Source organism: Coptis chinensis, chromosome 4, assembly GCF_015680905.1.
Source record: "Coptis chinensis isolate HL-2020 chromosome 4, ASM1568090v1, whole genome shotgun sequence".
NCBI lineage: Eukaryota > Viridiplantae > Streptophyta > Magnoliopsida > Ranunculales > Ranunculaceae > Coptis > Coptis chinensis.
Genome location: NC_141459.1, coordinates 100,158,537 through 100,182,243, shown reverse-complemented (window position 1 = coordinate 100,182,243; position 23,707 = coordinate 100,158,537). Strand labels below are relative to the sequence as shown.

At 36.2% G+C, this 23,707-nt stretch overlaps 2 protein-coding genes and 1 pseudogene across 3 annotated transcripts in view; all 3 read right to left on the bottom strand.

Annotated features, from left to right (window-relative positions):
• LOC147506206 (uncharacterized) overlaps window positions 1-23,707 on the bottom strand; it is a 168,239-nt gene that overhangs the window by 32,978 nt on the left and 111,554 nt on the right. The window lies entirely within an intron of this gene.
• LOC147506214 (uncharacterized) lies at window positions 11,228-12,723 on the bottom strand (annotated as a pseudogene). The gene is made up of 3 exons (XR_015219742.1): window positions 12,439-12,723; window positions 12,010-12,345; window positions 11,228-11,931 (listed from the first exon to the last, which is right to left on the bottom strand). The product of XR_015219742.1 is annotated as an uncharacterized LOC147506214 (transcript).
• On the bottom strand, window positions 19,224-21,145 carry LOC147506213 (uncharacterized). The gene is made up of 3 exons (XM_086603710.1): window positions 20,690-21,145; window positions 20,564-20,643; window positions 19,224-20,331 (listed from the first exon to the last, which is right to left on the bottom strand). The coding sequence occupies exons 1-3, from the start codon at window positions 20,991-20,993 to the stop codon at window positions 19,399-19,401; spliced, it is 1,317 nt and encodes a 438-aa protein (XP_086459836.1). The 5' UTR covers window positions 20,994-21,145; the 3' UTR covers window positions 19,224-19,398.

The following is a 23,707-nucleotide window of genomic DNA, read 5'->3' as shown; positions in this document are numbered from 1 at the left end:
ACTGATTTTTGGGCTCTTATAAAAAATCTATGATTATAATATAATCATATAATATCAAAATAATCCAAAACCTATCATATTACATCAAATTTATTTAGCTCTCTTTTTCGCCCCTTACCACTCGATCCCTCTCTCTCTATTTGGGCGTTCGAAAATTTTGCTCCCTCTAAGTTCCTAATCGAGAATTATGATCTTCTCAATGCGCACGCGGAGGTTAACTTCTTCGACTGAAGTTCCTCATATCCACGATGTTCTTTGCGTGTACACTTGCTGCGCATATCCTCATCTGCTTCCGAAGAAGTCGTCATGCATACTTGGATTGGGATTGGCGATATGTCGAGAATATGCCTCCTCTCTTTCTTGCCTATAATGATACAGGGCAGTCTTCATCCCATCAAATATAAGAACCTGGTTCTCATATCTTTCTATAACCTCAGCCTAAAAATCCAAGAAAATACAGTGTGAGTACATATTATATATATAATGAAAAAGATAAATAAAACAATTAAACTCACCATGGTATCTTGATCAATATCGACTCTAACTTCGAGAAACGAGCATGAGACACCTCAGGAATGGAAATATAAGTAGGCTCCCCATCAGGTCCACACACGGCAAACATCTGAGGATTACTGGCAGACACAGGAGCTGGATGATATGCATTCAGAGGTTGTGGGTTGTAAACAGGCTGTGGCGAATGAGGAATCGTAGCTTACGTCTCATCCCTTCGGGCCCACAAACTTCGAAGTTGCTAGCCCGACCCGATAGGAGGCAACAACGGACCCATGGAACACGGTTCCACCATCTATAATCTTGATCGGTGATCCCCTTTCAACAACAAAGAAGGCGCGTCGGCCAAGGACCACCACCGGCATGAACTTCATGAACTTGAATTCTACCCGACTTTGCATCACTAATGTCACACCCGAATTTCGAGAATTGAAAAAACATTATTTGTTCCGACTCTTCGATCTCCAGAGGTGTGGCGCACTCTCAACTCCCAAAACCCATAAAGCGGTTTAAATATCGCGGATAATTTAAAAACCAATAAAATTTTCAAATTAACAAAATTTCTCTTCATTACAAAAATTAACAAATGAAAATGCAAATAACCTTATCTCAACTGAAAATCAATATCACCTCAAAGGAAAACAAAACATATCCTGAGATGCAACGCTTATGAAAACAAACCAATGACCAGATCTTCTTCAACACTAAACTGTCAAGACTTATCAACTATGTTCATTTAATGAACACCCCCGATAAGCAAACATGCAAATCGGGTCAACATTATAAAAATGTTGGTGTGAGTAGCTCTAAAATACAACATATACTTATACCAAATATATACACAATCCTTACGGCAGTTAGTTCCTCCACCGAGGCGCCTTAACTTTCCACGACTAATTCAACATCTTTAAGTTCAATAACTAAGGCATGTAGTTCCTCCACTGAGGCGCCTTAACTTCCCACTAACCACACAACAAACTATACTCATAATAAATAAGGCATGTAGTTCCTCCATCGAGGCGTCTTAGGTTCTAACTAAACAAATAACCAACATATTACCATAATTATATTATTTAAGGCTTTCTTTGCGTGTCTCTAAAATCACGTCATTATCTATGTCTTACCTAGTTTCCTGGCTACCACAATCGCTTCCTAATGCCGAACATGTACATCCACATGCCTCCCTTACGTAATGAACCACTCGCGGCGTAACTACCACGGCGGGATGCGCACGGGTAACCCTCATCACGGAAGCCATTATGTAAATCTTGCCACTATTCGGCATAAAATATCGTAGCGTCTTGTTCTATTTTGCGAGCGGAATAATCAAGCCACTATTCGACTCGCCCGGAAGGGCCATTCAGTTTTCTTGAAGCGCCCGGAAGGGCCAATCACATTACTTACGCCGAAGGCCATTGATTCTTGAAATGCGAGAAGGGCCAATCAAATTGCACGCCCACCACGGGGCAAATCACATGAGTTGTGGTAGCTAGGTTCTAGGATTTTCGTTACGTAATTTATTCAAGTGTCATACGTTTATATCTCAGAATCATTCCACTATATCCCGTGCAGGTCAATTACCTTATTGCACTAAACCACAATATTTAGAAATATCTCAATATATCTCATAACCATTTTCATTCTGTCACGTGCCAATATACTATTGCACTACGCCACAATCCGTGGGAAATATCCACAAATACTCTACTAGCATCTCACGGATAAAATAATGGAGTGTTGATACATTTATTTCTCCAAAACTATTGCATTTAATATACATATCCCAATATATTATATAATGTCACAATATCAACGTCAAATCTTAATTAGATAATGACCACCAAATTTATACAAGCTTCCACAGCATTTTAGCATTTGATTTGTCCATACAATTTACAACATAAAATGTAGCACAATTAAATGATCCACGATCCACAATCAAAGCCCATATATATATATGCTTTACACACTACTCACGTCAAATCTTAATTAGATAATAACAAACAGCGTTATATAATTTTCGACAATATTTTATTACTATATTTGTCCATATTCTTAAATATGAGAAAAGCTGGAAAAAGTCAACATTCCACGATCAGCGATCAAAGTCAGCGGTCAATGGTCAAAGTCAAATCGCATCATGGTTGAAGTCAAACTGTGGTTTATATGTTCAACGAGTCGCGTGGTCATAGCCTTGGTTCATGGCTAAGGTCAGGTGCATGGCTGGCTGGGCTCATGACCAAGGTAATGGTTCTAACCCAATTTGCCGCCTCCCAAACCTTAGAACCAAAAAGTCTAAATGTTGAAAGACCCATTTGGATCTCTATTAAGTCTATGGACTGCCCAAAACGATTAAGTGGTTCGCCCAAAAATTAAAGCGATCACCAGGCCCAAAACTTTAAATTAAACAGCCCAAACTAAAGAAATAGAAAATGGCCCAAACCACTAACTAATATCAAACCGGGCCCAAACAAAACAAATAAAAGGTTAGCCCAAACAACTAAAACAAACCGGGCCCAAAAACTGAACTCGGCCCAAGCCCAGCCCGACCGGGTCAGCGGTTCATCTTCTCAAGCTTCCTCCTCCACCAAAGACACCAAACCGACCACCACACCTTCACACACCACCCCAAACAAAACCTTATCAAAAATTGTGTGGGTGAAAAACCCCACAACTTTAATAAAACAAAATCCCCAAATCCTTCAATCCGATTCTCCATCAAACTAGATCTAAAAATATTACCGCCATTAACGGCTCCTCTCCAGAGCTGCCCGTCATCCCCATTCGACCCCGCACAATACACTAGCTACTTCAATCATACATCAACAAACCATCAAAAACACAACAATCCCGGTTCCCATACTTTTCTCGGGCGATTCTCGGCCGCCATTAGCGTTTTTCTGAGCCAAACCCTACTTCGACGACCAAAACTCCTCAATCCGGCGTCCATTCTCTAAACTCCGACCTCAACCAAAACATAACAACAATAACACAACAAAACAAAACAACATAATATAAGGGCGGTAAGATTTTCATGGGCGGCCTCCATGAACGCTTTGTTCATAGCTTCAACCGATCCACCCAAATTCCATCCCGACGTCAACCCTTAATCAACCAACAAGATTTAATATCTAACGGTTTCCAATCATTATACAAATAGTCCAAATCATTATCTGAGGCTTATTGTTGTTTTGGCTCACCGCCATTAACGAAACTCAAAGCTTCAAGCGGTTCTATTAAGTATTCCATAGTTTAACACTCCAACCGAATTTACCAAATACACAAAATGCCAAATAAAAACAGGAAATTTAGTAGTAATAACAGACATAAACCTTGGACAGAGAAAATGTCCGTATCGATACACGGAAAACTGTAGATTTAGTGAAATAGTAAAAATAACTACTCACCTTAATCCCAAGCTCCACAAATCCTCCTAGTCGAGATAAATTCGCGTTCAACGCTATAGAAAATCCAGCTTCTATCTCTTCCTCCATTTTTATTATTTTTTTATTCTCCCAAAATCCTATTCTCTAGAACAATGTGATTATATACTTGGGTTTGAAACCCAAGCCCAACACAGACTCGGGCCCAGAAAATCAGGCCCACGTATCCCAAATCCAAACCAATCAAATATTAAATAAATAATTAAATTAATAAATAAATAAATACATATTTTAAATATGTTACAACTAACATCGGCATGGGAGCACATGGAACTCCATAGCGTCCGGTCATCTCCAACACATGCATGCCAAGATTGCCAAACCATACTGATCACGTCGCGGCAAAACACAACTCTGGTGGCGTGACAACACACAAGCATCTTTGCATAACTAGATCATCAAAGGTAGTAGACAAACGCCAAGGTCTCCACTCAATAGATGACAATGATCTAATATCAATCGAAAGCACGAGCCATATATATATTATTCCTAATATGCCCTCTCATTACGAGTCAAGTGGGAATACGACCAACTAGCAAATCTAGGGCGAGTATCAACAATCATGTCTATGTTAGGACAAAGACATCAAAAGTACTCATAAAACCAAATATCTAAAAGTCCCGTGAATCCGCAATCGAGGACTTCTACTTCCGAATGTCACGTGAATCTTTATCTAACGCCGATATCAATGTGGCATATACCGAGCTACCGGGTTATAATCTCTCATAGTATGCAAATCAGATACATAAGTATAATATCCCGTGCAGTAGAATGACCATTGGGAAACAAAACATGCCCAATAAAAACATAAAAATGCCCTAACATACCGATCAACACCTTCACTACCCTTAGAACAATCAAAGCTAACTCGCTTTCGTGTATCGGGATGCAAGAGAGGGTTCCATATATCTTGATCTTAATATGAGATAGCTTAATCCCGGAAGAATCATAAGCATCCGCACCCCAAACGAGGAAAACTTCATAAGCATACTATCCATATTCTCATAATTTGTATGAAAAGGTATCGGTTGGCCTATACCGATACTCAACCTGTAAATCATAGTGAAGTCTAGTGGTGTGAACCCTAACTCCGCGACAAGTAAAATGAAATGTATGAGTTCTACTCCACCATCTTTCTACTAAAGCTATGACCACTACCCAATCGGCCTTCTCATAATCCAGTATCAATCAAAATGCCCAAAGGTGTATACAAAATACTATCTCTAATATGTACAAACTCATCCAAACTCCTAATAACCTTCCACCACTCTCTAACACCAAGTAAAGCCGATCTAACTTCGATTAGTCAACAACATCTTCGATATTATATAAAAAAAATAATTATAAGATAAATAATTAATTGGTCCAACTCAACTAATTAATATTCAAAATATTTAATCAAAACTAATTAATTACCTGAGTATTAGCCACTGCACTCGACATGTGTTTTGTATCACGTGTAGAATACACAACTTCCATATCAAGTGCTTCTCCAGGTGCAAATTGACAATCGAAGTCGTTCATCTGATACTCCAGTACATAGGGATGTCTATCAGTCGGCGCAACATCCTCGGGTTCTTCTCTCCCACCATATTCTACTTCCTCAGGTTCTTCTCCCTCATCGTCAATGTCGTCTGTGTACTGCCAATCATCACCGTCGAAAGGTTCAAAAGGATTCATATCAAATTTTAAGAGTTTAGGTAGCTTTTTTTTTTTTATTAAACTAAGGAGAGGGTTTTATAATTGTGAGAAGAGGTGAAAGTGGTGAACAATGGCTTTGGATTTGTTTATATAGAAGTAGCACGCGGTGTTGAACACCGCGCGGTTTTGCCAAAACCGCGTGGAAAACTAGGCTTTGTTAGTTGGGCTTTTAGCGGTTTTGGCAAAACGTGAAATTTTATACGGGCGCGGTTTTGGCAAAACCGCGTAGTTTTGGTGTTTTTGATGTTGCTCTAAAGTTCTTGGTGTTTTTTGGTTCAAAATTTTGGTGTTTTTTGTTGCTTTCTCGCTAAAAAGATGTTCTCACTCTCTCCGAAGTTGAAAAACACCAAATTCTTGAAAATTTGGTGTTTGATGTTAGATTGATATCACTCCTAAAGATGCTCTTAAACTATGCTAACTTCCTGACATACTTATATGTGTACCACTTTTTTTCTCAATATTTCCTCATGATATGGTCCCTTCAAGAATGGGACCCCAAGAAAAGAAATATTCAATAAATAAGCTGCGTCCATGAATGATATCCAAAATAAGTTAGTGATTATTGATATGCAAATTTAGTGTGCTCAAATGGAAAGTAATAGAAGACAATAACTAAAAACAATATTGAAAGAAGTAAATGGTGATTCAGAAATCTCAAAATAAACCTATAGAAAGAAAACAATGAAGTTCCAATTATTTAAAATAGGAAACGAAAAAAAGTATCAATATTGGCCAAAAAAGTGAAAAAATTGGGCGGAGCCCCTTCACCGAGAAGGGGTGGAAGTGCCCTCGATGACAGGGGGTTCAGCCTCAGTGAGGGGTCGTGTTTCCCCGGTCAAGTCCTCAGCAGGAAGTGGGGCGGTAGGTGGTAGGATGCCTCGTCGGGGAGTGGGGTTTCCACTCGAGTGACCCGAGTCCTCAGCATCTGTTTCTAGTATCAAATTTAATAAATACGTAATAAACACTGTATAAAAATACGATGTGGGACTAAAACATGTTTTTTTTTATAAAACGGCAAAATAGTTTTCAAATAAACATGTTCGCTTGTGCATTATATTCACATTCATTCACTGAACTGTTGTAGGTTACGACATCAGTAGTCCGGAGATCGACCAGTTTATGTGAAGATGGTTCTGATGCTATGTGTATTTTTTCGATGAATTTCATGTCGACTTCATTGATGGCTCGTTGATTTTTGTCATGAATTTGCTCCACTTGATGGGGATGGAGGAACACGAACTTTCTCCACGCGCATTAAAATGATTCTACATGCAGTCGATGCCAATTAATGGGGTTTGATGATGATTGATGTAGCTAAAAGACAGTAACCGTAGCACCTAGCGTGGGGAACAAATGGTGTTGCGATCATATTGGAGGTGATGCTAAACGTATGGAAAAGGTAAAATTAAGAAGGTATAAAAAGTATAGAACTACGCGTTTGAGAACCCTATGTGACATCCCTACTAGTAGGCACCTAGTTGTATCATCGAATCTAAACTACAAGCTACTAATGTCCTCACATTTGTCAATACTTGGGTTCCCCGGCATCCATGGCGGACTCCAGCGAGTCAACTGCAGAGTTAACTTCTCCCTCATCCTGTTTGCCATGTATATCTCCTTGAACTGAAGGCACTCACAAAATTCAAAAATCACTGATGTGTGAAAATCTTAGGTTTTCTGACAAATAAATATTGCAACAAGAACACCCTATATGACATCTAATGCTACTTTTTATTAAACAACATAAAAGTAATTTCTATTAACTAAAAATATGTTAATATCCCAGACTCCCAATCATATATATTAGCACTATAACCAGTAATTCATAATTCATGAATTTGTTGCATATGAAATTCATTACACTGTTGAATTCAACAATGGAAGCTCCTACTCATGTATGGAACCAGTCATTTTAAAATATTTGGAAGGCTAAAAGAGGCTCCTACTAATGGAAAAACCTAGATCCTAACAGGCAGGCAGGCAATCCCTGATACAAAATTAAGTGCTGACGTCTGACAAGTCCACAAAGTCACAGAACTTCTTTTAACAAATAGGTAATACAAAAGAAAATTTGAGAGAGGAGAGAGAGAGAGAGAGGTGTGGCCGTGTGGGCCAGCTGTTAAACAAAACAACCGAAAATACTTCAACAAGAATGCTAACGCCAGTACAACCAATAACAGTCGCATACACAAATGAAAGAACTTATTTCTACAGATGTACAGTGTATGTATAAATATATATACATACATATGGTGGGGTGGGTAAAGGATTGAATCAAGTACTTACAAGAAAACCTCACAAGGAAGATAACAGATCAAGACAAATGTGCACAGAAGTATGAATACTAATTGAATTGAGCATCACTACTGGAACGAAAATTATAGGCACCAAGTCACCAACAATGCACTCTCAAACAACTATGCCATGTTATTACACATAGGACATGCATGAAAAAGTAGATATCGAAGTCCAAAAGAAAAAGCATTCACTGACTACCCGACCAAATGAGTGTGGCTATCATTTCCCAATTTAAGAACCTAGCTAAAGGAAACTAAATACAATCAGTACTACCGACATAACTAATAAAGTGCACAGATGCATTTTCAAGACTTATTCATTTCTCAAACAATTAAACTACAAGGCTGAACATAAAAACAGTAAAAGGATAAAAGTCGATTAGGGACAGATCAACCAAAACAAAAAGGAAAAATGTACTTAAATCATGAAAGCAATGAAAACTGACATAAAATCCCTATGAGATAGATACAAATATCTGATATCTTTTTCCTTGATAGTACAAATATCTGATATCTAAATAAGCATTTATGCAACAAATCCACCGATAGAACTTCGGTAGACCAAGAATGTCTTTACTTTGAAGTGCATTGCAATAGAACTCTTCGCAAGTACAAAGGACGAGCCAAGCACTGTACCACATCATGGTTGTTAGTTTGTCACTAACAAAACAGCAGCGAAGTACAGCAAATTACTGTGATCATAATAAGTGTAAGGTCTTACACCCAATCATAATTGAAATCCTTGGCAGCAAGAAAGAAAGAAAGAAAATAAGTTCCTTGACCTTGGGCAATGCAAAAGCTTCCAGCGTGATCGAGCTATCTGGAATGCAGTAGCACTTGATTCCTGGAACAGTAAATTCTGGAATCGCTTTTATTTTGGAACAGTAAAGTAGAGAGGCTTTAGAACAAACTAACAACCACAATGAAATACAGTGCTTGACTCTCTACTTTTAGATCTGCACTGGCAACTCAAAGCCGCCATGTCAATAATGTCTTTGGAAGGTCATACAACCTAACCTCAACCAATCAGGCAACTCACATCCTACTTGCTTCAGAGAACTCTTGAGGATCTCAAAAACCAGATATTGGTCGTTGTTATAGTCAACTGCTTCCAGTTCTTATTTCAATTTGTGTATATAGCTCAAATTTCCTTTCTTGGGACTAATCCAGTATAAGAACTGATTCTAGCTACTCCAGTACTTCACTGAATGAGATAGCCAAAACATTTCAAAATCGATTACAGTTTAACAAACTCTATTGACAACCACTTAACTGACTTCCAATCCCCCAACACTGCCCAAACTTCCCCTTCCTTCGGGTAAATCTCAAAGTGTTGTCTGTTACGCTTACATCCTGAACCCAAAAACATGTCTATAAAAGTACATTTGTTCTGCGTATTTCTCTTCATTCATCTTTTGATTCAGCTCAAATAAGCCACAAGCAACCCGAAAACCTGCCTCGCACCATCTCTTCTCATCATCCATGGGACTGTTTTAAATCAGGTAAAACTCAATTTGGAGTTTCCTACCATATGGAAGGGGCACTCTTGATTGATGATGAGCAGCCAAAACTGAATTTACCAAAACATAATGGCTTAAGCACTTAAGACCTAGGCACTAGCAGCGCTATTACTATTTTATTACTATCTCCAATGTAACTTTCAATCAGAAAAGCAAACCAATTTTTTTTTTTTCCCCGTAAAATTCAATATTGATATAGTTAAGAAATTACATCAACACCTAAAATTAGCCAGCAGCTGATACCCACCAGGACTTGATATCCAAGACCCCCATACACCCAATACCCTACTAGAACAATTCCTTACACAATAAAAAAACAGGGGAAAAAATATGAAAGCCGAAAAAGCAAAAAAGAAAAACTCATAGAACCCCAACACATTCCACGAAGCCTGGACCACCAACGACCATTGAAGCACTATTGACAAGCCTCCTGCTTTGTTCGTCACCCTACCCGCCTTGTCTCCTTCCAATCCATCAACTCGTGGCATCCCCTCCTATTCCTCATAAGCAATTTCTTTTGAATATTCTAAGATTGGAGGATCCCGAATGAGTGCTTTATATACATAAGACATTTCAAATATGTACTAATCATTAATCAATACTAGAACTTATGAATGGAGCGGAAACGTAACAAAGAAGTGGTGCTAAAAGCATCATCATTGTAGTTGTGTTTCTCATTATCAGAACTAATGGTTTGGCAATGCAATATCATTTTGTCATTCAACTGTATAAATTATTTCTACTTACAAACAGTATGTATCAACGAAAAGGAATAAAAACACTATAAAAGTTATAGTTCACGCATACACGTTTATGTCAAAAGAGTTTGCATGAGTTATATTTAAAGTATAGGGAGTACATTCACATTTGATATAAAACAAGACCAATATGCACCTGAAGACTTTCTTGCACGAGCTAAACAGCAAGTCTGGGAGGTAATGCATCAGGTTCTAAGTGCAAAGAGCCTTCAGGGATACCATAGCGTTCGATACCTGGCACATTAAAACATGGTATCTGGTGTGAGAAACTAAGCATCTCCCTCTTCGGAATGGTGCGAATCAACTCAAAACCATCACAATATTGCCTCTGAAAGAAAGTGTTACAACAGTCCACCTCACCCAGACTGGTTATCTTCATTTCAGTGCCTTCAGAAATATCTGAAAGGACTTCAACAACCTGGCACTGATGACAATTATAATCACAACTCTTCCATATGTGTTTCCAGTTCTTATACATGGCCCAAACGTCACCTTTCTTTGGGTAAATTTTGTAGAAAGAATCCGTTTTGCTCCATTCATACTCTACTAAATGCGAGAATTGTGACATTCCCAAGTTAACTGTGGTTTTCCCAGTTTTGAATAATCCACAGACAAAGGGTAGATTCTCTTCTACCCAATGTATCTCATCATAGAGCACTGGATGAGGCTCCAAAAACGTCACAGAAACTCCAACCGCAGAAATTACACTGTTTACAAGAACATAACGCCGAGGCATGGAATCTGAACCATCATATACAGCCCATACCTGACCTGAGGTAAAATCTTTTCTGCACCATTTACCCTCCATTGATGTGTTCTCTGGATCCAAAATGATGGAAGAAGAAACTGGACCAGGATGGTCACTAAAACTAGAAGAGTAGCTGGAATTTGTTTTCCCCGATGGTTTAGCCATACTTTCAACCAAATCATTAGGCACAGCCAACGGGTCCAGTTCCAACATCCCGTTTGAAACTCCGGCTATCTCTCCATCCTTGAATCTAAACGCTGGCACGCTTATGAGAAAATCTCAGCAAGTAAATTGCAGGAATAGTAAAAGTAGAACCACCATCTACATCCACGGACCTTTTAAAAAACACTTCTAAATCCGCTACCTTTGCCAAAGGTGCAACAGTGATGTCTGCCTCCTTTGAGTAACCCACAAGGATTTCTACCATCACATGTCCACATCCTTCCCTTTTTTGGGGATTAGAACACCAATCAAATGGTCTCCAATCTTTAAAAAGTGCCCAAACTTCTCCCTTTTTTGGGCAAATTTCAACTTGCTCAAAATTTAAAGCTGAACCGAGAAACCAAATGTGAAAACACAGTCGGTTGGCACACCACGGTATTACTTCTTTTCAGATCAAAAGCCCCACAAACAACTGGCAATCCCGCTTCACACCATCTTTTCTCATTGTCTGTACCGGGGGCGGGTTTCAACCATGTAACACCCAATCTAAAAGGCGAATGTCCAACTTTATCAATTCGAGCATAGCATCTAGGCATTCTTTCCTCATCATAAGCAGCCCAAATCTGTCCTACGGCAAACAACTCAGCCTTTCTATTATTACCAAAGCCATAATGGTTAGAATCAGATTTCTTACCACAACTTACCCGATTCAGTTCATGAACGATATCCCTTTTCTTCCTCTCCACTCTCTCCAAACCCACTTCCCTTTCAGCTACAGCATTCGCATAAAACCTTCCACAATACACAAAGGGTTGCAAGCACGCTCTCTCTCAGAGTCAAATATAAGTCGTTTTTCTTATCACAAAGCACATCAAACGCGTTTTTTTAACAACAGTGAGTGCAGAATTAGTACCCGGAAACACATTCCTTATCCGTTCCAAAGACTTAACTAACATTTCATACTTGGACCGAATTCGAGACTCATCAGCATCAACACTTATCTCAAGAATGCAGTACCAATCCTTAAAACAACCATGAACATTAGCAGCACATAATATCTTACAAACTTTGATCATGTCAGTAATATAATCAAGTTTTGGAAATAGTTTTTGGGCTTTTAGTAATTTTGTTCTAGCTCCATTGTAGTCTTTTATTTTCACTAGTGTTTCTGCCAACCTCTTTTCTTTTAGTGCTGCTTCCATTTTTCTGAAAGAAAAAAAGATATCCTAGTTAAATAAATGAAAAATAAAACAGTGCCCATTGTTCCATACACAAAAATTGTCAACAAAGAGAACTTACTTGGGTCTTTTTGGAACTTCTCTAGTGCATTATGTTCTGCTGCATGGTGAGGAAGTTTACTTGAGAGAGTTGGGAGGAATTAAAAAAATGAGCTTTAGCTTCTCAAGTGCGGGGACAGTGGAGAGAGTTGCTACAGAAGTGTTGCTTCCGTGCAACTTAACTAGACGACACGTTTTGATGGAAAAGCTGATATTGTTACGACATATCGACACCTAGATGTCGAGATTTATCGCTGGCATTTTGAGCGGGGGTTAAAATGATTAGGTGAGGCAATTTGCATACTAACTAGCTTTCGAACCCGTCCTACGAACGGGTGTCGTTATATTAAATTATTCTAAAAAAATTAGCAAGTATTCATAGTTATGAGATATGAAAATTATATTAATCACTTGTTTAAATTTCTTGCACCACTCTCTATCAAAAGAAAGCACCAAATTTTGGTAAAACTCATCGATTTATTTTTGTTGTTATATTTAATAATAGAAATTTGATTGAAATTTTGTGAGAATGCTCAATATGGCAAAGATGATATTGAAGCTACTTAAATAGCAAGGCATTCCCAATCGTAATAAAATAATTATAATAAACATTACTTAAAATGTAAAACTATACTTGTCGAGATATTATATTCTCCCTATATATAATACAACTATGTTTTGAGGTTAGTTTAATGCATTTGCATCAAGTTTCCAATTTTACGTTAATTGAGGCTAGTTCAATGTATGTAGTTGGATATAGTTTCTGATTTTCCATTAATTATTCTTTTAGGTTAATTCAATGTAGTTGTATCAAGTTTCTGATTTCTTGTTAATTATTATTTGAGGTTAGTTTAGTGCAGTTGCACCAAGTTTACGATTTCCCGTTAGTTATTCATTAAAGTTAATTCAGTGCAGTTTTATCTAGTTTTCAATGTTTCGTTAATTACTCTTTGAGATTAGTTAATTGCATTTGCATCAAGGTTCCAATTTTCTATTAATTACTCTTTGAGGTTAGTTTAATACATCTACATCCAGTTTCTGATTTCCCGTTAATTATTTTTCGAAGTTAGTTCGCATCTAGTTTACAATCAATTTCCGGTTATTTATGCTTTGAGAGTAGTTCAATGTAGTTACATCCGGTTTTATATTTCTAGTTAACTATTCTTTAAGGTTATTTAAATACATTTGCATCCAGTTTCTAATTTTTTATTAAATATTCATCAAGGATATTGCATCCAATTTCTGATTTCCTAGCCTGTTAGTTAATATATGATTTTAGTTTAATGCAGTTACATCCAGTTTTCGATTTTCCGTTAATTATTCTTTGAGGTTAGTTCAATGCAGTTGCATCCAATTTCTGATTTCCCATTAATTGTTTTTTGAGGTTAGTTTAATGTATTTGCAACAAGTTTTCGATTTCCAGTTAATTATTTTTTGAGGTTTGTTCAATGCAGTTGCATCAAATTTATGATTTCCCGTTAATTATTCATTGAGGTTAGTTCAGTGCATTTGCATCCATTTTTTGATGTTTCTATATTTGTTAATTAGTCTTTAGATTAGTTCAATATATTTGCATCCAGTTTTCGATTTGTCATTAATAACTCTTTGAGGTTAGTTCAATACATCTGCATCTAGTTTATGATTTATGATTATTTATGCTTTGAGGTTTTAATTAGTTTGATGCAATTTCATCCGATTTCTGATTTTCCGTTAACTATTCTTTGAAGTTATTTTAATGTATTTGCATGTAGTTTCTGATTTCCCGTCAATTATTCTATGAGGTTAGTTCAATGCAGTTGCATTTGGTTTTTGATTTCCTGTTAATTATATTTTGAGGTTAGTTCAATGCATTTGCATCCAGTTTTTGATTCATCGTTAATTATTATTTGATGTTTGTTTGATGCATTTTTGCATACTGTTTCTGATTTACCGTTAAATATTTTTCAAGGATTTGCATCCAATTTCTAATTTCCCATTAGTTACTCTCTGACGTTAGTTTAATACAGTTGCATCCAGTTTTCGATTTATAGTTAATTACTTTTTGAGTTTAGTTTATTGCATTTGTATAAAGTTTCTGATTTTCCGTTAATTACTCTTTGAGCTCAGTTCAATATATTTGAATCCAGTTTTTTATTTCCTTTTAATTATCCAATGTGGTGTGTAATACCAATTTTCTACTTATCCATATGTACTGTCCTTGCAAGCATGACATAAAAATACATTATGTTTGATTTACTATATTGGATCATCAAAGATTATCCAGTTCCCGATTTCCCGTTAATTATTTTTTAAATTATATACCTGACTCACTATGTGGGATCTTCAAAGATTATCTACGAACGGGTCCTGTCATATTAATTATTCTGAAAAATATATGCAACTATATATGCATAACTATTATATACATATATTATATTGCTCACTCATCCAAATTTCTTATAACATGAAAACCTCACGCACTCTCTATTAAAAAAAATAACTCACCATTGATAAAACATTTTAACTTCATTTGTTGTTTAATAATAGAAGTTTGATTGGAGTTTTGTGAAATTGTCTAATAAGATGAAGTTCATATTGAAGCTACTTGAATAGCAAGGCGTTCCCAATTATACGAAAAAAGATAAGATAAACACCGTTTTAAATGCAAAACTATACTTATCGAGACATTCCCACAACATATAACACAACTATATTTTGAGGTTAGTTCAATGCATTTGCATCTAGTTTCTGATTTTCTGTTATTTATATTTTGAGGTTAGTTCAATACATTTGCATCTAGTTTTTGATTTCTTGTTAATTATTTTTTGCTGTAGTTTAATGCATTTGCATCCAATTTCCAATTTCATGCTAATTATTCTTCGAGCTCAGTTCAATGCATTTGCATCCAGTTTCTGATTTCCCATTAATCATTTTTTGAGATTAGTTTAATACATTTGCATCCGGCCAGTTTCCAATTTATCGTTTATTATTCGATGAGGTTGTATTTGCATCTAGTTTCTGATTTCACGTTAATTATTGTTTGAGGTTAGTTCAATGAATTTGCATCAAATTTCTGATTTTCCATTAATTATTTCTCGAAGTTAGTTCAATGCATTTGCATTAAATTTATTTTTTGAAATTAGTTTAGTGTAGTTGCATCCGGTTTCCGATTTCCCGTTAATTATTTGTAAAGATTAGTTTCACGCATTTGCATCATGTTTCCAATTTATAGTTATTTTTTTTAGGTTAGTTCAATACAGTTACATCCAGTTTCTGATTTCCCGATAATTTAATCTATGAGGGTTAGTTCAATGCATTTGCATCCAGTTTCTGATTTCCTGACAATTATTTGTTGGTGTTAGTTTGATATATTTGCATTCAAGTTTTGATTTTCCGTTAATTATTCTTTGAGGTTAATTTAAAGCAGTTGTATCAATATTCTGATTGTACATTAATTAATTTTTAAGATTAGTTTAATGCTTGTATGTGCATCCAACTTCCGATTTCCCGTTAAATATTATTTGAGGTTAGTTCGATGCATTTGCATCTAGTTTTCTGTTTCTCGTTAATTATTCTTTGATGTTAGTTTCATGCAGTATTATATATATTTGAAAATATTTGTTATTATTGGGGGGGGGGGTGTTCCAGTTAGTATTATATATTTTGTGATGTTAGTTTTTGTATAATTTAATTTTCCATATGTAATTTGTTTTGGTTTGGTTTGGTATATAATTTATTTAATCCCAACGTCTACTTTAACTAAATCAATAGTTATATAATTTATTTAAGCCAACGTCCGTTTTAACTAAATCTCGTTATTCCGTTAAAATTGAAAATTATAAAATTCATAAATTTAATTAGAATATGTCATAATTATTGTGGCATATGGCCTGTGGTTTTTGAAATCTTTAACTATGACTAAATTTTACACCTCAAATTGATTCAACTTTATTTGTTAGGCCCATATATATAGTACATACAATACAATTTTATTTGTTTTTGGTGTACACTATTATTTATTTTATGATTAATTTACTTTTTTTTTCTTTTTTTCCCAGTCACATGTGTGGTTAACAAATGCATAAAGTAAATGTTCAAACAACTCAATTCATTTTTTCCTTTGTTCTTTCATAGTTTCATTATCATTTTCTAGAAAGAAACTTTGTTATGTTAAACTTGACCTGAGATTAGTGTGGAAACTATTCTTTGTGGCATAAGGGTTTTAGGAAAATCATTTTTGGTTGAAAATATTGTTTTTGCAATTTAATTATTTTTTTAGGTTAGTTCAATCTGATTTTGCATCCGGTTTCGATTTTCATAATTTAATCTCTGAGGGTTAGTTTAATGCATTTGCATCCAGTTTTCGATTTCTCGACAATTATTTGTTGGTGTTAGTTTGATGTATTTGCATTCAAGTTTTGATTTTCCGTTAATTATTCTTTGAGGTTAGTTTAATGCAGTTGTATCAATATTCTGATTGTCCATTAATTAATTTTTAAGATTAGTTTATTAGTTTAATGCTTGCATGTGCATCCAATTTCCGATTTCCCGTTAAATATTATTTGAGGTTAGTTTGATGCATTTGCATATAGTTTTCTGTTTCTCGTTAATTGTTCTTTAATGTTAGTTTCATGCAGTATTATATATATTTGAAAATATTTGTTATTATTGGTTTTTTTTTTTTTCCAATTGCTATTATATATTTTGTGATGTTATTTTTTGTATAATTTAATTTTCCACATGTAATTTGTTTTGGTTTGGTTTGGTATATAATTTATTTAAGCTCAACGTCTATTTTAACTAAATCAATAGTTATATAATTTACTTAAGCCAACGTCCGTTTTAACTGAATCTCGTTATTCTGCTAAAATTGGAAATTATAAAATTCATAAATTTAATTAGAATATGTCGTAATTAATTATTATGGCCTGTGGTTTTTGAAATCCTTAACTATGACTAAATTTTACACTTCAAATTGATTCAACTTTATTTGTTATGCCCATATATATAGTGCATACAATACAATTTTATTTGTTTTTGTATACACTATTACTTATTTTATGATTAGTTTATTTTTTTTCCCTTTTTCCTAGTCACATGTGTGGTTAACGAATGCATAAAGTAAATGTTCAAGCAATTCAATTCATTTTTTCCTTTGTTCTTTTATAGTTTCATTATCATTTTCTAGAAAGAAACTTTGTTATGTTAAACTTCGTCTGAGATTAATGTGGAAACTATTCTTTGTGGCGTAAGAGTTTTAGGAAAATCGTTTTTAGTTGAAAATATTGTTTTTTGCAATTTAGTTTTTTTTTTCCGTAATTAGCTATATTGTTTAGGAAAAGTTGGACACTCTGTGAAACTCTAGATTAAATTGTTTATTTATTTATATCATACTTTTTCATAATTAGTAATAGAGTTTAGAAAAAACTGGAGTCTCTGGAGTGCTCCAAAAAATAGATTGGTGAGAGTATAACTATAATATATATCTAAGGATTTGGATTTTTTTTTTTTTTTTTGGTAATTAGTATTAAAGTTTAGAAAAAGTTGGAGACTCGAAAAATAGAGCCAAGAGGGTATAGCTATAATATATATCTAAGGATGCCATATTCTGCTGATGGGCACACGGTACTTCTTACTTCTCCACAGGACTACGTAGAATGCAATGGCAGAAGATCAAAGTGTTTAAATATATGATTACTCCTCCAACCACTGCCACCTATAACCGTTTTGATTCAAGTTCAGTTGTGCAGAAGAGCTTCCAAAGATTTTCCAGTAAACAGCCTTTTTGCTGAAGCAGCAAAACAACTGCTTGATCTGATGGGAAAGAACGGAATCAAGGCTGAAGTTGATATTATATTGCATGTGTAAAGCGGGAAAAGTTGTTCTTATGTGGTGCCAGTTCATTGATGTCAATTTGGGTTTGGGCGGGGCTGTCAACCTGTCATTGCTTGCTACTAAGTCCTCAATAACCTGTAGAAACACTGAAAAGAAAGATAGTAACTTCGACAAAAGATGCATTTTGAACTTCCCAACGACAGGAAATTCCATAAAAAAAAGGGGAGCAAGTGTCCCAAGTAAGTCTTATACAAGTTCATATAAACTGAAAAGAGCACTTATTAATGGAAAAAACCTATAAACTTTACCAGCAGGCGATGCATTTCTTCAATCAAACTCAAGTTCTGACAAGCTGACAAGTCCCCAAAGTCACATAAGAGATACATCTAAAATGAAATAATACAGCACAGAATATTGGAGGGGATTCATTGGTGAGAATTCTAATGTACAGCCAAATGACCAATGATGAAGGATAGAACCAATTACCTAGAAGAAAACCTCACAAGGCATTAATAATATGAAGGCCGATTCTAATGTACAACCAATCACTGAGAGGGGAATGAAGGATTGAACTAACTACTTAAAAGAAAACCTCACATGGATACTTTAGAAATATGAGACCAATAAAAAAACATTATTAATGGATGAAACAACGATTTGGAAAACAGGGATTCTTTACAATGAGTAGACCAATTGAAAGGGATTATAAACCAATTTAAAAACCAATCTAACGCAATACTCAGCACTAACAGCACATTTAATCAAGTAACCGCAGATGCCATTTAAATAAACAACTCATTATTCACAACTAAGATACAAGGTCAAACCTAAAAAGGGTGAAAGTCAATAGAGAACAAATCAACCAAGAGCAATGAAAAACATTGTAGTTAAATCATGAAAGCAATGAAAACAACAAAACAATCTTATGTCAGGCATCTAAACATCTGATATCTAGATAAGCATTTATGCAACAAATCCATCAAGAACACTTCATAAACCAAAAACATTTTGCATTTGAAGTGCTTTGAAATAGCACCATTCGTAATGTACAAAGCAGGAGTCGAGTACAGTACCACTGTTGTTTATAGCATGTACAAAGCAGCAGCGAAGTACAACAGATTACTTCGGTTGAAACAAGTGTATGAACCCACAACAGCAAGTGAGAAATTTAGTTCCTTGACCTTGGGGGCAATGCATTAGATTCCAGGTGTATCGAGCTCTCAGGAATGCCGTAGCGCTCAATTCCTGGAACTATGAATGCTGGAATCCGGTGAGAAAAACTAAGCATCTCATCTTTTGAAACTGCAAGAGTCAACTCGAAGCCATCATGTCGATGTCTTTGGAAGAAGGTCATACAACCTTTAACCTCAACCAACCTGGCTACTCTCGCCCCACTTGCTTCAGAGAAATCCTCAAGGATCTCAACAACCCGATATTGGTAGTTCTTATAGTCAGACTGCTTCCAGTTCTTATTCCAATTTGTATACATAGCCCAAATTTCACCTTTCTTGGGGTAAATCCTGTAATAAAGCTGATTCTTGCTACGCTGGCACTTCACTGAATGCGAGAACAAGGACATTTCCAAATTGAGTACAGATTTACCAACTCTATATATTCCGCAAACAATAGGTAGGTTCTCTTTTTCCCAGCAAATCTCGTAGTCAAGAACAGGATGTGGCTCCAAAACTGCTACCCGTACTTGGCTGTTTGAAAGCACTTTGTTTATTATGGCATATCTACGTGGCATGGCATCGTTACTACTGTATATAGCCCATATCTGAGCAACTGAAAAATCATTTGCACACCAATTAAGTCTCAAGGACTTAGCTGAATACGATCTCATGGGAGGTATGCTCTCAGGGACACGGTTCAGACTAGATATGCTGCTCGAACTGTGTTCATCAAAGGAACTGACTATCACAGGATAGTCAGACAAGGCCAAGGGATCCAGTTCAAACATCCCATCCTCCACTATCCATCTCTCCACCTTTAAACCTGAATGCTGGAATTTTGTGAGAGAACATGTACAAACTGTTTGGAAGTATATGGAATCTGTTTCCTTCAACTGAATCTCTTCCAAAAATGTTACTGAAACCCTCAACTTTCACCAAAGATGTAACAAGAGCACCCCTATATTTCGAAAAATTTGAAAGGATTTCCACTATCTTGAACTTACATCCGCTTATCATTTCAGGATTCGATGACCACTCAGCTAAATTCCAGTCCTCAAACACTGCCCAAACTTCCCCCTCCTTAGGGTAAACCACAAACTGTTCATCCGTTACACCAAGAACCCAAGAACATATTTGCGAAAACACCTTTGTTCCACTTACTTTCTCCTCACTCATATCTGGATCCAGCTCAAAGGAGCCACAAGCAACCGGAAACCCTGCCTCACACCATCTCCTCTCATCTTCCATAAACGGAACCGGTTTCAACCACGTAACACTCAATTCAGCCTGTCTTCGAATTAATCCTACCATATCTAAGAGGCAGTCTTGACTGATGATGACCAGCCCAAATCTGTCCTACTTCAAAAACATCTTGTTTTCTGTCATTCTCAAAATCATAAAATGCACAACTAGTCTTCTCCTCACTCACGTCTTTTGTACACTTCACATCCATAGTATCATTTACTATCTGAGAACTCGTACTATTCTCAATTCTATCAACTTCAACACCACCCTCCTTTATTTCATCACCACTCAACCTAACCTTCTTAACAACATCATGCCCATTACTCCCATCCGATAACTCACTCATACAAACCCGTTTATTCCCCGAAGAACTCTGTCCACTAACAACACAATCAAAAACCTCCCTACCATACAATGCAGCAAAACTAACCCACCCTTCAACTCTCTTCAAATCAAACGCAGCCCGTTTCTACTTATCCGACAACACAACAAACGCAGACTTAACCAACTGCAACGCCAACTCCGTCCCAGGAAAACTCTTCTTAATTGGTTGCATTAACGACACCAGTTTTTGCGACCGTGTACGTAAATCAGTCTCATTAGCTGATGGTTTTAATTGTAGTATCCAATAAAAGTCAATATTACAACCGGGGAATTCTAAACTCGCGGCGGATAAAATGTCGCAAACTGTTAGCATTGATTCTATGTTTTCTAATGATGGTATTAGTTTTTTAGCTTGTATTAATTTATCTCTTGCTGACATGTAATCTGAATTAGTTATTATTAATTTTTCTGCTGTTTCTTTGCACCGTAATGCTTCTAATCTATTTTGTTGCTGCTGCTGATGACTCATTTTTTTTTGTAAAGCCGTAAATATAGGAATTGAAAGAAGATTTTGAGGAAAGGGAATTTTACCTGATTTGTTTCCAGGGGCTTCCTGTTTTTTTGGTTTGGGGAAATGTGGAGTTATAATTTACAAAGGAGGTTCCGAGAAGGTTCCTCAAACTCATATCCTCATTAACACCAGAACCTTCTTCTTGTTTTCCAAAAACTCTTAGGGGTTTCCACTCCATTAGGATTTGAAGGTTTTATCATGGTAGAAGTCGAAATCCTTCACCAGGACTTTCCAAATACATGTCCAATCAAAAGGCATTCAGTAACGGTCCCTAAATTAAGTAGGAACGTAATATAATTCTCTTAAGGACCTAATCAACACAAAAGGCAATTGAAACTAGATACCATGTTATTTGCATGAACAAATCTAGAAATCTCAAACTATCTAAATTGGAATAATAGTTCGGTGAAATTAGCGAAATTTTTAGGGTTAGTTAGACTTACCCCTCCATTAATAGTTGCAATTAATGTTACCCTCCTATTTTCAAAAATATTAGTGATACCCCCCAATTGTAAAATCCAACGGCTACGAGATGAATTTTTTTTTTCAGATGAAGAAATCTGACCGTTGGATCTTACAAATGGTGTGGGGGGGAGGGGTATCACTAATATTTTTTAAAATGGGAGGGTAACACTAATTGGCAACTAGTAATAGGGGGTAAGTCTACCTAACCCAAATTTTTAAAAATGGTACCAGCATTTTTTTTGGCCCAACAATACCATGAACAAACTCCAAATCACTAATTTAAGAACCCCAAGTTTTCCTTTACGATTGAAAGAAAGAGTTTTCAGTTGCCATTTTCTTGGGACAAATCACAAATGGGTAATGTCTTGACACATATTTAGAATTGTCCGACATATATTTAGAATTGGAGGGGCTTAAACCAATTTTATTGGGTAGTTTCAACTATGGGTGTAAAACGGGGCGGGTCGGGTCATCCGCGGGTCAAACAGTAACGGGGCGGGGTGGGGCGGGTCTGGGGGTTGAAGGTCCGGCAGTCTCCGGCAGGGCAGGGCAAAGTGTCAAGGTACGGTCCATATCATCACCCAACCTATTGGGGCAGGTCTTGGGTCGGATAACGGGTCGGATAATCCAAAATGGATAAACAGCACCTTCTCCACCCATTTTTCTTGAAAAATACGGGAAAAAACAGAAAAACACGAATGGATATGAGAAAAACCGCCAAGATACCAATTTACCATCCACTAAATGTGAAATGTTTATATTTCATGAAGAATTCATGTGAAACCATCAAATTGAGCCGATTCAACAAATTAAAGGTAGCAAAATGAACAATTTATCAGCCTTTGTTTCAGCGGATTCTGATGCTTTAGCCTCTTCTTTCGATTTAGAAATTATCTTTCTAGGCAACCTCCCTGGATCTTAGGATTCGGGGTGAGAAGGTGATTCTAACTGGGTTTCCGAACCATTCTAAGAAAGGCATTCGCTTGCTGATGCAGCTGATTCAGCCTCTGCTAATGCTTTTGTCTCAGCGGATTCTTCCGATTAAGCAGATCTTCTTCCTTGGAACCGACCGAGGTCCTATCCTTCCCAGTACGTGCTTGCCCTGTCCGCTCATCTGATCGAGAATCTCGAATATGTTTAGCCTTGCTATCATTTGCTGGTCATCCCTTTCATTCAATCTGATGCTAACTGGAATCATAAATATGATGGGGCAATGAGGAAATAAATAGAGTATAGCATGAATTTAAAGCGAGCAAGCATACCAATATTAGTGAAAAAGATGATTACCGTTGATTGCCAAAGAAGCCTAAATATGGCAAGCACCTTGATGTTGTTGGAGTCTCCACCAGATGGAAACTGATTGGTTGAGGTGAGAGTCGTCCATGTGCTTCAGAAAGTGGTTCATTTGCTGTGTTCTTGGTTTACACTTTGGAGAAGATGATTGGGGATTAACTCACTGATGCATTGTTTTCTAAATGGTTTAAGGCTTTAAGCTTTAATGTGTAACACTGTAACTTATTGAAGAGGTGAACAAGTCATTTATTTTTTCTGTATGTGGGTTAGGAATTGGGATGGTCGTCCTACCCATTAAGGAGGTAGAATGCTACCAATCCTCTTTTTTTTTATTTTTTTTTATGGTTAACCGAAATTATGATTATTGAACTGTTTCGATGTTTGATCTTGAGTTAATTAGGTCTACT

Excerpts from the sequence above, each read along its gene's own strand:
- LOC147506213 (XM_086603710.1), bottom strand. The coding sequence starts at position 20,993 with ATGAGTGAGTTATCGGATGGGAGTAATGGGCATGATGTTGTTAAGAAG. Across the intron at positions 20,644-20,689 it reads TAGGATTAATTCGAAGACAG|ATGAGAGGAGATGGTGTGAG; the intron begins GCTGAATTGAGT and ends CGTTTATGGAAG. Across the intron at positions 20,332-20,563 it reads CAGATATGAGTGAGGAGAAA|TTGAGGGTTTCAGTAACATT; the intron begins GTAAGTGGAACA and ends CTTTGGTGAAAG.